The sequence below is a fragment of the Mytilus edulis genome, chromosome 1, assembly GCF_963676685.1.
Source record: "Mytilus edulis chromosome 1, xbMytEdul2.2, whole genome shotgun sequence".
Classification (NCBI taxonomy): domain Eukaryota; kingdom Metazoa; phylum Mollusca; class Bivalvia; order Mytilida; family Mytilidae; genus Mytilus; species Mytilus edulis.
In genome coordinates this window covers 125876604-125890452 of record NC_092344.1, presented here as the reverse complement: position 1 = coordinate 125890452, position 13849 = coordinate 125876604, and the positions used below count along the sequence as shown (strand labels likewise).

Here is a 13849-nt window from a genome sequence, read left to right as displayed (position 1 = left end):
GATACTGAGTTTACTCTCTCAAGGATCTTAATACTGAGTTTACTCTCTCAAGGATCTTGATACTGAGTTTACTCTCTCAAGGATCTTAATACTGAGTTTACTCTCTTAAGGATCTTGATACTGAGTTTACTCTCTCAAGGATCTTGATACTGAGTTTACTCTCTCAAGGATCTTGATACTGATTTTACTCTCTCAAGGATCTTGATAAGGGATAATTATAATTCTATATCCTAGTTAATCTCTGATTACAATGATCATCCTTCAGTTTAATTTCATATACTGTAGTCCATTATAACAACAGTAACAACTGATTTAATAGACACTTAGACTCTGTTCACACTGTAAATAACAGTAGTACTAACATTTAAAGTTGTAATTCAATTGAAACAATCATTTCATCCATTTTTTTCCAGCATGTGCATCAACAAATAATTTTGATTAAATATTATTAGTTACACAGTGTCCAATCGTCCTAATACGAGAATTTATGGGGTCAATAAAATTCATATTGGGAGAGGCGAAGCCAAACCCGATATGGATTTTATTGACTTGATAAATTCCGTATTAGGACAATTGAATACTGTGTAACGAATTTATCCTGATTTTGTTATTTACAAATCATTATAATCAAATTCAATTTTAGGACAATATCACCAAATATATTATAGTTATTTAATCTGAAACTGTGAAAATTTTTAAATATTAGGACTATAAAGCAACTCATTTTTTTCATTTTTTTTTAACAGGTCAATGGTATAAGGGAGATAATTCCAATTGACAGTCAGAGACGTTACTTGAACAAGTTATTTTTTTTAGTTACTTATATAAGTAATGTTTGTTTTTAAAAATAATAAAATTACTTAATAGAGTTATTTTAATTTTCAATAGAAACATAGACTAAATGTAGTTTTCATGATTTTAAACAACATTTTATATCATAAAATAAAGAATTTATCAGATTTGAGAGGAGTATTTGGACACCTATAAAAATAATATTCAGAAAAATAACTTACATAAGTTATATTTAAATTAGCCTCGTTTTCAACATTACTTGTATAGGTAATTTTAATTGTTACTTGTTTAAGTAATGCCCCTGACTGATTGATATAATAAATAAGGGAGACAATTCTCATTGACGGTCTAAAAAATTGTACTGAAATTTATTAGGACAATTTCAGCCAATCAAATTGCGAGAAATTACTCTATATCGGGATAATTCTATTTATACACTGTGGTAACATATTCCTTGGTTATAATGTCAGATTGATCTAGTATTTTTACCTGTCTGTTGTTCAACTTGTGATTAAACTAATCATATGATTAATTTTAATCAGTCGTTAAAAGTTAATCGGATGATTAGTAAATGCAATGATTAAATTGCGTTGTTCAACTTATTTTAATCATTGTATTTACTAATCATCCGATTAATTTTTAATCATATGATTAAATTTGGGTAGTTAGCAAGTGTTTCCCACAATGCATTGTAAATCAGGGCCTACAAAACTTCCTTTGATGCATTAAATTATAACATTCTTCTTTTAAACAGGTTTTGGGTGCCAATAATTATTGAATAAATATCTTATAACATATTCATGTTTTTTCTTATGGAAACATAAAAATATTTTAGATGTTTCCAGTTCAAAATGAAATATGCTTGAATGAAAAAATAATTTCAGTGAATGCACTACTGATTAAGTAATCTCAAATTCAAAAGTAATATGCATTTATTTACCATGAAAATGGTTTCGGGTGCATTTTGTAATAATCAGCATTTGCATTCCACTTTAAATTATGACTAGGGCCAGAGTATTTCATGCTATTGCTCATAAATCTTGGTATCTGAAATGATGAGGTCATGCAGGTGGTCGAAAAACCAACATTCATGCAATGAATAACTTGAAATCAGTTTGTTTCTTAATTATATTAAAAAATTTCAGTCGTTGTTGAAATAGTCTTATCGTGCAACATGTGACTGTTCTAACTCAGAAGCAATGTCAGAGATTGTCTTCGGTCCTCAATCAAAATGCATCATTCATGACCATGATTTTAATGCCGGAATTTGGTGTCTGACAACAACGACAGTGTCCGTGATTGCAATGATAATTCAGTTGAAGTCTTTGTTTTTACATAATGATTCCTTCAAATATCTGTTAAAATATTTTTTGTTAGTTAAGTCATGATACCTTCTACACATGCGAAAGATACGCTTTTGTTTATAAATGACGAAATAATTTGGAATAACGATCTCCATTGACGCGTATGTGAAGGGTGCTTTCTTTCACGTCCGCATTTTATCAAGTATGGCATGCCAAGTTAACATTTCAGATCATTTTTACGGATGGTGTAGATCGTAATAAATAACAGAACGGGGATCGATTGCAGTTTACACGGCAAAAGAAGATACAGCGTGACAATTTTAAATATTCACTTGTGCAAGTGTAATGGCACAGTCCGAGAACCTTTTCAATGATTTTTTAAAACTGAAATAACAAATTGTTAGTTTTAGAAATTTTCATAAAGGGGGAGGAGCACTGACTGCCTTAGAGGGGGCCCGCTCCAATCATGCTTCAGTGATTCCCTTTATATAATCAACCAATTTTTTTCCACAAAAGGGAGAGGGGGCCTGGGCCCCTGAAAACACCTCTGAAATAGTTCGTTCTGATGTTGTACTGTTATACCACTGTCCCAGGTTAGGGGGAGGGTTGCGATCCCGCTAACATGTTTAACCCCGCCACATTATTTATGTATGTGCCTGTCCCCAGTCAGGAGCCTGTAATTCAGTTGTTGTCGTTTGTTTATGTGTTCCATATTTGTTTTTCCTTCATTTTTTTATATACATATAAATAAGGCCGTTAGTTTTCTCGTTTGAATTGTCTACATTGTCTTATCGGGGCCTTTTATAGCTGACTATGCGGTATGGGCTTTGCTAATACTAAATATAAAGACAAGAAGATGTGGCATGACTGTCAAAGAGACAAATCCCTATCGGGAACCAAAAGATGTAGTACTGTAGTTAACAGATATAATATAGGTCACCGTATGGCCTTCAACAGTGAGCAAAACTCACATCGAAGCATAAGCTATAAAAGACCTATAGATATGACAAATCAAGGCAGTAAAACAATTCAAACTAGAAATCTAAAGGCCTTATATATATTCATGAACAAAACTAAGAACGTAAAACAATAATATATATAGCAACAAACGACATGCAACAACTGAATTACAGGCACATCCAAATGCTGATTTACGGTATACAAGTAGAAGATGTTTATTTGGTCCCTATTGGCCCGAGAACACAGTTATTTCGTAGAGCATTTCTTTTAGACAATAAATTCAAATTTAAAAAAATTGCACCTACTCTTTCTCAAAAAGATTTTTACAGTGTAGTGTACTACTAGTGAGACAAATAATATCAAATTAATAGACACTTCTACCAGCTCTAAATGACAGCTTCCGACGTAATAAAAATTGACCTTTTTTAAACTGACCAAATCACTACTTAACATAAAGATTCAGCACCCAAAATTTTTATAACATGTAATAACAGCCCCCTACTTAATATTTCATGCATTAGATATCAAGAAATAAATTGTGAAAGTGTATCAAATACAAATGCAAGTTATACACTGTTCACTGTAGGGACTAACTAACGAAAACCAAAGGACGATAACTGTGTCCTTGAACCTATTGTGTGGTCTTTTTTACCATTTGATGAGATTGTGCTACAACCGAACAACAAAGGTGGCTGCTCACTGTGAATAAAATAACTATGAATTATGATTATGTATCTATTTTGTGGCAAAAAGTTTAGCTTCTTGTTTGAAATACATTCTCTTAATTGTTATCCGTTATATAAAGGCATGAAGTATTTGCCACTGGATTTTAACATGATAATTCACAAGATAACAAAAGAAAGGAAGAAAGACCAATCACAATTTGTCTAATTTTTTTATTTTTAAATTAAACTGAAAAAAGATAAACCTTTCAAATAAAAAGTTCTTTATATAAAAATATTCCCTGGATGTGGAACTTTTGCTCCCTCTATTTTCAACACTAGAAATGAGGTTTTCCTGTGTACTTAAACTTCAAACCTTGCTTTCTAACTGATCTATTCAAAGACGTCATGACTGACAACAACTGTCTTTATTTAAAAAAAAAAAAAAAAAAAAAAAAAAATCTTCAGTGTCGTTAGACGCATGCATGTTGTCTGCTTGAAGTTGATCCCCACCCGGACAGAAAGAAATAGCCCAACTCCAAGATGTTTATTATTAATATATTCCTGCATCAAGTTATTTTTCACCTTGGGCTTACATAAGAATAAATACAGAATATAGAAAGTGAAACTAAAATTGAAAACATAAAGTCTGAAGTCACATAGAAGAGAAATAGATTTATGTTTTTTTGAGGGAAACAGCCGGTGCCAGGGTTACCCTCTGTGTGTTCAAATATGCATGCCATATTTGCCACTGCCCCATGTCTGTTTTATGAATTCTGACCCTAAATTTTCCATCTGTTACATGCCAAGAATTCCTCTCTCAAAACTCTGGTGGACCTCCTACTGCACCCATTACCTTGATCCATTCGTAGATTTGATCCATTGTAAAGTGAAATTAATTTATGAGAGAGGGACGAAAGATACCAAAGGGACAGTCAAACTCATCAATCGAAAATAAACTGACAACACCATGGCTAAAAAATGAAAAAGACAAACAGACAACAATAGCACACACAACATAGAAAACTGAAGAATAAGCAACACGAACCCCATCAAAAACTAGGGGTTATCTCAGGTGCTCCGGAACATGACCTGCATGTACGTGTCGCCACTGAAGACCACAACCATATAACAAATGGTCAATATAAATTATCCGTGTTATTTGCTCTATGAGATATTTGCATGCTCTTTATTTTTTAATATTGATGCAATTTATGATCATTTATACTTTATATCACTTCTTACTCGGACTAACCAGAGAAGCATCTATAGATGAGTTGGAAGTTAAAAAAATCAAAGATATATTCTGTGATGATCTGGAAAAACAAGCACTAGTGTCACATAAATCATACATTGTTGTACCTCTCTCCCAACGGTGGTATAATACTTCTTTTGAAATATATCTGACACTCGAATATGAGATTTCCTAGATTCTTAATAACAGGTGCTTGTTTTTGTATATTGTGTCAGATAAAAAAATATGAGACATTTTATTGACTCAGTCTCTTAATACCTAATCAGTAATATTAAAAACTGATGGCAGTATATTTTCATTATAAATATTTGCAGTTGCGGATCCTCAGCCTAAGGGGGAGTCCGGGGGTTGGAATCCCCCTTTTATTTGACAATCAAAGTTTTTGAAAGGCGACGTGAGTTTTGAAACAACCCTTTTAATCTGGGGTACGTTGGAACCCCCCAAAATGGCTGGATCCACCCATGATTTGGATCCTCATAGCTCATAAGCTTTACTAAATGGGAAAACAATATACACTGTTTAAAAACTCCGTGTAAAGATAAAAATCGTAAGGTCCAAGATATACGGGGACGAATTCACCCATCATAATTTACCTGCGTAAACAGTTAGGACTAGGTCAAGGGCGCTACTGAAACTGAAAGTGCTAATATTTGAACTTCGAAAATGGGGAAATTAGCAAAGACTTGCTTTGAAAATCAATTATGGCCTGTACATTAATGCTATGGTAACATTATTTATTTATGAAAGCTGTTCGTCATAATTTGCTGAATGGTTCCGCACAATAACATGTGGCCCGTCTCAGCGTACGTTTAGTTTTTTTGCAATCAACACTGTCACTGAGCGGTAAAATACAAACGAAAAACTGCCGAAATGTGCAATTTCTCTCTGTTATCAAATGCCCATTGTATGAGTGCGTCCTATCCGTCGCCCCATCTTGTCAAATCTCTTTCCAATTTATGTTTCAACTCAACTCCTAGCAACTATATTGTGTTTCTTTCAAATATTAAGGTATTTTATGGCTGAAATCTCTTTCCAGGAGCTAAATATCTCTTAAACGCCTCATATTTCGAGGATAAAATAATTTTTGCATTGATACAGCAGCCATCTTGGATGCTTTAATCATATGATTAAAATTTAATACACCTCAAAGAGGTGGATTAAGTTTAACGACAGTTTTAGCCTTTTTAACGCAGCGTTAAAATTAACGACAAGTTGAACAACACACTAATCATATGATTAATTTTAATCGAATGATTAAGAAATTTTAACGACGCGTTAGCCCTAACGACAAGTTGAACAACAGCAGTGTTCTCCCCAGGCCGTTTTAGCGTCGCGGTACCGCGACGCTATATTTTTTCACCGTGATGCTATAATAATTCCCGCGACGCTATAATTATTTTGAAGATGCTATTTTACTTGTCCTCAATTTTGAACTTTCATCTATTATCGATTATGATCATAAAAATTATATCACCTTTAATAGTAATCCCTTTAAGTCGGACACTAAAGGCAATTAAGAGATTAAATAGCTATGTGTTAATTGCCCTCAGGGTGATAACTGTTTTGATGCGAATGTCCCAAGCTGACACTTGTGACATGACTAATACCACGTGTCTGCAATCACCAATTTCGACATAGAAAAATGCAATCACAAAACAATTCGAAATCTACGTTTTGTATTACGAAATTTCAAAGATTGAAACTATTTTTATTTTTTTTTTAAAAAAGGGTCGTTTATTTGTGCATCTCTCCAAAAATTACTTTCTTTCTCTTCCGGTAATACGAGAGCGAGAATTTTGGTTTAGAGCTAAACTAAGTTTAATACTTCTTTAAAAAGTTATCATAATTGGCTTAAGTTTATGTTTAATCCATTTAATGCATTAAAAGCGTCTTATTTGATGCACAATCTTTTGTCAAACAATGTTTATTCTCGGACTCATTTTCGTAAATTTTTCTACGGCCGCCATTGCACATTTTTGTGTAAACTGCGGATCGGAACCGGACCAGATATGACAAAAATCCGCATTTTCACGGTAATGACAACAGATGGACAGTAGACAGAAAAAATATACCAAGAGAGAAAACTACGCATTAACAGACTATTTGTTAGATAACTTTGTTAAAAATACATATCATTTTGATGTAAAGATAAGAAACAACTGGGACTAATTCATTGAGGGCCATGAAACGATGAATTTCATAAACATGATAAAAAAAAGTTTTTAAATTGATTTTTTTTTTGGCTACTTTTGCTACTTTATCTTTACTTGATATAATATAAAAAATAGTTAATTTTGTGTACTAGATATTTAGTTTTGTATATAAACAGGTTGATCTATAATGAACCATTCATTCATTTGACTTATTGTTGGGTAACTGAAACCACATATTTATTTTTATTTGGCACAAGAGGAAAAAAATAATTCTGTAACTATAAATGAATAAAGAAAACATAAACTGGAACAACTGTTTTTGTGGTTATAGTTTAATTGTATTCTCAGTTATGAATTGAACAATCTAAACTAAAACATATAAATGAAATAGAGTTTCAACGCGACGCGACAAACGACATTAAAAAAAATACAGTTATTTTTTTTACGCAAAATGTGATGCTATCCAAAATTTCTGGGGAGAACACTGAACAGACCCCTGTAGTGTGGATGCAGTTGTTCAGATTAGACTTATAGAGACCATTAAGATTAAAGATAATGTGAACGCCAACTAGATTTTTTTAAAATCAATTAACAAATTTCTAGCCTGACCAGGGTCCTACTGTCCACAATATAATATGAAAATAAAAACATAACTGAAAGAATTTCATATAACTCTTTAAGTTGTGCCATCAACTATTTTACTAGAAACTGTCTCTGAAGCTGTCCCATAAAGCACTTAACATTGACAGAACCAAAGATTAATTAGAGGTCATATCAAGGTTAAGGGTTTCCTCAGAATATTTACTCCAATAGTCGTGGTTGTTGCTAACCCATATACCTGGGTGTTGCTACCCATTATCCTGGGCTATTTACACATACCAGGGGGTATCTTCCACCTAATCTGTGTTTAGACGTATACTCAATAAAAGTTACATAAGTTTGACTCACAAATTATTTTGTGGAATTATTAAATAATTCGGTGAAGAAGTAATATTAAAGCTTTAGTGAGAATTATAAATAAATATTTACCTCACCAAGTGTTCTAAATAATGAACTTTTACCACATCCATTTGGTCCACATACCAATACATTCATACCAGATTTGACCTTAAAATATAACTTAAACTGATCATCTAGAACCTCAAAATAAATAAATAAATAGTAAAGGTAATAAAGTTAGGTCCACCAAAAAAACATGGAGAAGCTGGTAGCCACTGTTTACTATGTTAGAAAATATAACACTTTAGAGCACAAAGCCTCCCCTTCGCCATATTTTCATGAAGAGGTCAATGTTTTTAAATTCCACAGACAGCTGTCTAAATATCTTGTATTGTCAAGGATACTAAATTACTAGTGAAAAACTTAGGTAAAATTAAGGAAAATTCATAATTAATCTGTTTTAACAGAGCAATTTTAATTTCTACCATTTAAGGAGGAACTAATTTATAAGTTGCAAAGAAATATTTTTTTTCAGTTATTTGAGATTTTCAATGAAATCAGACTGAGCCTCACCTCAAAATCGAGTTCTTCTATTAAAACATCACCATTAGGAGTAACCAATGGTACTTTCTCAAATCTGAAAAAACCAACATAATAATACGATAAGAACAGTATTCAAATATTGGAATGATAATACTGGTATACCCAAATGAAGGTTTATTTTTTCTTAAAAAGCTAGTAATTCCTATGCGAAATATGTTCTAGTTACTCCCCTTTGGCCGATCATTTGATATTCTCGCTAACTGATTTTGATTTGTGTTCACTCCACCTTTTAATTTTTAAAGTGAATTCCTTTTCCTAGTCATTACATTAGAATTCTTAAGAGTAATCAGATCGAAAAAATTTCCACCCTCCCTCCCTTATTATACTGTTTGAAAAATATTTTTTTATTTTTATTTTATTTATTCTAATTTTTGCATATTTTGCATCAGTAATTTATGCGGGGGATATTTAATTTTTGTGATCCGCCATGTGTGTTATCCAAGAATAAGTATTAGTATTTGGTATTTGTACTTTATATTATTGTAAAGACATGTATGTAAAGATTTATGTTTTCGACCAAATAAATTTATATTATCATTTCAGTTATTTATGAAGCCAAAAGTAATTAAATGAAAAACAGGATTGCAAATTTGTCTAACCTGCAAATACTGCCAATGATATCAGAATACAGAGAGTAATGTTTTCTAAAATCAAATTAACAAAAATACCAGAATTTCAAACCTGGGCATTCAAAAAAATCATTTTTTTTAAATATAGCTTTCAGACATTTTCCTCAAATGTAAAAAAAATAAATATAAATTACAGCTACATATTCTTTAAGTATTCAATAAATGTTCATTAGCAGCACCAGAATTCAATAATATTCCATAACATAAATTAGGGCATTCAAATTAAATACTTTTAGGTTTCAGATATTTTTTTTAGGTCAACAAACAAACAAATATATCCATGATAAACTAATCAGAATGTGTAAAATGACTGCCATTTAATTAAACTATCTTAACACTGGTCAAAGGGCAATAACTCTATAGGCATTTAGGTTGTGTAAATTTTCAGTAAATTTTTCACTTTTTTAGGAGTCAAATTTCCACACTTTCTGTGGCATTTTGTAGTGCTGTACTAGCTTGTTTCCCTGAATCAGTGGTTTTTACTTGTATTTATTACATAGTTGTGTACATTTTTTCACTGTGATCTTTATTCCACATGCGAATCATGCAGATGTCTGTTGTTAGGTTCTGTTCCCTATTTAACAGAGGGAATCGCTAACCTGACTCTAACATTGTTAAATGATTATAAACTGTATCTATTAGTGTTATTGGTGAATTTTGTATTTATTAACAATTACTTGCAAAATTACATGCCAGTGCAAAGTTACATGTTCCTATTCTTACACATGTATACTAATGCCTTTGGATCAGTCTGAAAGTTTGGTTGGTAATTGGGAGGGCAGTTCCTGTTAGTGTTCCTCCTGCAGATCTCAGTGAGCTGTAGATCATTTATTTATCTTGTGTACTCTGGCTTTTATATTTTGATGCATAACTTTTTATTTGTGTTTGTAAATGCTTGAATTACTTTTAGTGCTTTATATATAATAGCTATTACATGAATGTTAGTTACTTTTAGTGCTTTATATATAATAGCTATTGCATGAATGTTAGTTTATCTGCATTTTATGTTTGCTTTATATGCTTTAATTGTGATTATTAATTACTGTGCTTCATAACATTATTTATTTCACATGATGTGCTTACTGTTATATTTGTTTTATGTATTGTACTTATCATATATGTATGTTGGATAAAAGCTCTCCAATAAATAAATATTTTATTGACTTATTTATTTTATTAAATAAATTGTGTTGTACATCACCAGTAAACAACACTTTCTTACAAATAACAGAACACATGCATAGAATGAGAGAGTCTCTGAAAGGGTATACTTGCCTTTAGCAGTATATATTAAGCTTTCAGTTTCAGCACTGAGTGAAAATACTTGGTGATAATAATTTATGCACTTGACAATTAAACCGAGTATCCTTATCCACAAACTGTTATATTGTTTGAAATGATAAGAAATAAACCACGAATGAATATGGAGTGCAATAGAATGCAGTGCACCACAGTGCTAGAAGCAATATTCTATTCAACTTTGTGGAAGTAATACACCTAGCTTTTGTATATACATAAAAAAAAATATATCATTGCATGTCATATGTTTATGAACAATTGTATTTGTTATATGGATAATCAAACAGCAAATAGTACGATTATCAGCAATTTCTACATTTTCCATTTTATTTTATTGCTAATGTTAATTGATATTCTTGCAGAAAACACAGAACAAGTCAGTAATATGACGGTTGTTTTCCATTTGTTTGATATGGTTGAGATTTTGATTTTGTCAATTGTGAAGAGACTTTCCATTTTGAATTTTTCCATTGAATTTCAGTATTTTTGTTGTTTTGTTGTTTGACTTTTTTCAATACTTATGACTAAGGTAGTCATGGTAGTAGTACTTGATTGTAGATTTAGATGATGGATTATTTACTTAAACTTATTGTAACACATCCTATATACTGACATGATGAATTGTATAGAACCAGAAAATTTATTTTACATGGCCTTTTGTAAGTGGAATTCTTTTTTAACATTCTGTAAAATTAAATATTACCATTCATCAAATATAAAACCAGCTTATTTACCTTCACAAGCTAGCATATTTTTTAATGGTTTATAGAGTGACTAAAGCATCCAATAGTTACATTGGCATTCACACAATAATGATAAATATACATAACCATACCTTATTATGTGATCCTGAGGGATGATTTTACCACTGCCTGCTTTAAATACTTTGTTATTTTTCTTTTGTCCTGAAATAAATTAAAAGCTGACTTATATAAACCCTGAAACCAAATTTCAGAAATCCTTCTGATATAGTTCCTGAGAAAGATGTGACAAAAAAAAATCATTGGATTGACAGTCGGATGAATGGACAGACAGAAGGACGGACAGAGGTAAACAGTATACCCCCATGTTTTTAATCAAAGAGCAGATTGCTCTGAGGGATACAATTGCCATTGTTTCATTGACACATGTATACATGTAGCTGGATAATATTATTTTCAAAACTAATTAACTGCACATGTAAAATGTAATTTACGTAATCTGAATAGTTACAAAATAGCCAATCCCGGATAAAAGTGTATGAACAATAATGTACTTAGGCCTATTGTGTTTTATTTTTGTACTATCAATTCCAAGTTTACTTTCCACACTGACAGCAGTCAGAGTAAGAGAAGGTATTTTCACTTCGTATCTTATCACTTATTTTCCTACGTTAATACACCTTATCGCTATTTGTCCGCCATTACTGAAAATCACACAGGTTCCCGTAAAATTTTGACGTCATAAAACAAAATATCTGACGCCACAATGGAAAAATGATTGTTGTATGCGTCAAAAGTTCAAGCGGCCGGGTCAGCCGGGATTAGCGATAAGGTGTATTCTAGGAGAAACCCTGTTCCTAACTGTTAAAATTTTTTATTTCCTTTGGGTCAGTGATCTTGACTCCTTTCTGTACACATTCCACGGTTTAAATTGCGATCGTTTTTAACATTATATGACGTTTATTGACAGAACGAGCTAATATTGTTTTTCATTCAGAACTCATGGGATTTACTTCCGGAAGGGAGACAACTCGAAACGATAATATGGAAGACTCCATTTTGCCTAAAGTTCTAGTAACAACTTGACGATGTGGACTGATTAATTTTAATTTAAATAATGCATATGATTTAAAATTATGCAACAACAATAACCCTCAATAGCAGACATACATAGAAAAGATCCAATGAGTTATAAATTAATTAATTGAGTGGGGAATCCAGAGCAACCATTCAATCTAAAACCCCTTGAAGTCAAGAAATCAATATGCATGCACATAATTTCCAAAACAAACCCTGGAGCAAGAACGTATATTAAGAAATGTTTATTAAACAACCTACAGGAGATCCTGGTTCTCTATTTCTTTATGGAAGTATAATCTCAAATATCATTTTCATAACGGTAACATATAAGAAAATCTCCTCTTCAGTTCTTATATGACAGAAATAGATTCATCGGAATTCAGAGAACTCTCATTTTATCAAAACTGGGAATTCCCTCTGACGTGTTTCTTCATTTATAAAAACACTAAATATAAATACTGCTTAATTCTGATTTTCTGTGTTGTTAAAAACACACATATAAGTCAAGGGAATTATCAAACATGAAGATTATGAAAATAATATTATAGGAAAGTTGTTTAAGTTCAATCCCTTTGTTTGTTTTTACCTTTTAAAGCAAGACAATCATAAGAATGTGAGATTTTCCTGAATGTTTAGAATAAAACGATTGACGTGAAGGCATTGCTCTGAGCATCCGGTATAAGTCTACAGATTGCTTGAAAGCAATCATATCCCAAAAAACAACAGGCAACATGGGAAACTTTTACTTTTACAAAAAATACTGAGGCCAAATAAAACAACATGTCTGTTTCCAGTTACATTCATAAGGTTAGGTAAGCAGTTTTGTTCATGAAATGGGAGGTAACTTTGTATTGTACAGGCTAATATCATATTGTTTTTCCCCTAATAGTCTTTGATTGATTGAAAAAAATTGGGTAGAATTAATCTTCATTTTTATTTTTAATGAAGTAAAATACTTGGCATGTGTAAATGTTTATCATGTCCAGAACTACAGTCAAAATTTCACAAATCATTCAATTTCATATAAGAAAATAACCTCAATGAAAGTAAATCAAGCAACTTTTTGTCCCTTTTTTCCGGTTTACAAATTTAGTCACCATATGTATCATCAAGTTTCCAAAATATTTCATTGTAACACCAAATATTAAAAAGACTGGTGCCTTGAAATATCAATCATATATGTTTATGACTCAAAATGTTCTGCAATAAAATGTAGGTATATTTTATTAGATAGGTAGGAATTAATGTCTTCTCATAAGATAATTCATACAGTATGAGAGATAACTCTGTATTCCATGACAGCTTTGATTACTGTAAACCAACTTTTTTTCGCGGATACTTTATTTCGCGTTTTACCCTTTCTTCACCACTTCGCGGCTATTTAAGTTCGCGATTTTCTTATTTACTTGATGAAGTTCAATAAGGAAAGATACAAATTTTACATATTCACGACAATTTATATTTGCGTTATT

At 31.6% G+C, this 13849-nt stretch overlaps 1 protein-coding gene across 1 annotated transcript in view; it reads right to left on the bottom strand.

The window, feature by feature from the left end:
• LOC139506062 (ATP-binding cassette sub-family D member 3-like) overlaps positions 1–13849 on the bottom strand; it is a 56879-nt gene that overhangs the window by 22898 nt on the left and 20132 nt on the right. The window contains exons 18-20 of the mRNA XM_071295351.1: positions 11432–11501; positions 8639–8702; positions 8156–8233 (exon numbers count right to left, since the gene is read on the bottom strand). Coding sequence (XP_071151452.1) covers positions 8156–8233; positions 8639–8702; positions 11432–11501 — 212 coding nt within the window. The remainder of the gene's footprint in view (positions 1–8155; positions 8234–8638; positions 8703–11431; positions 11502–13849) is intronic.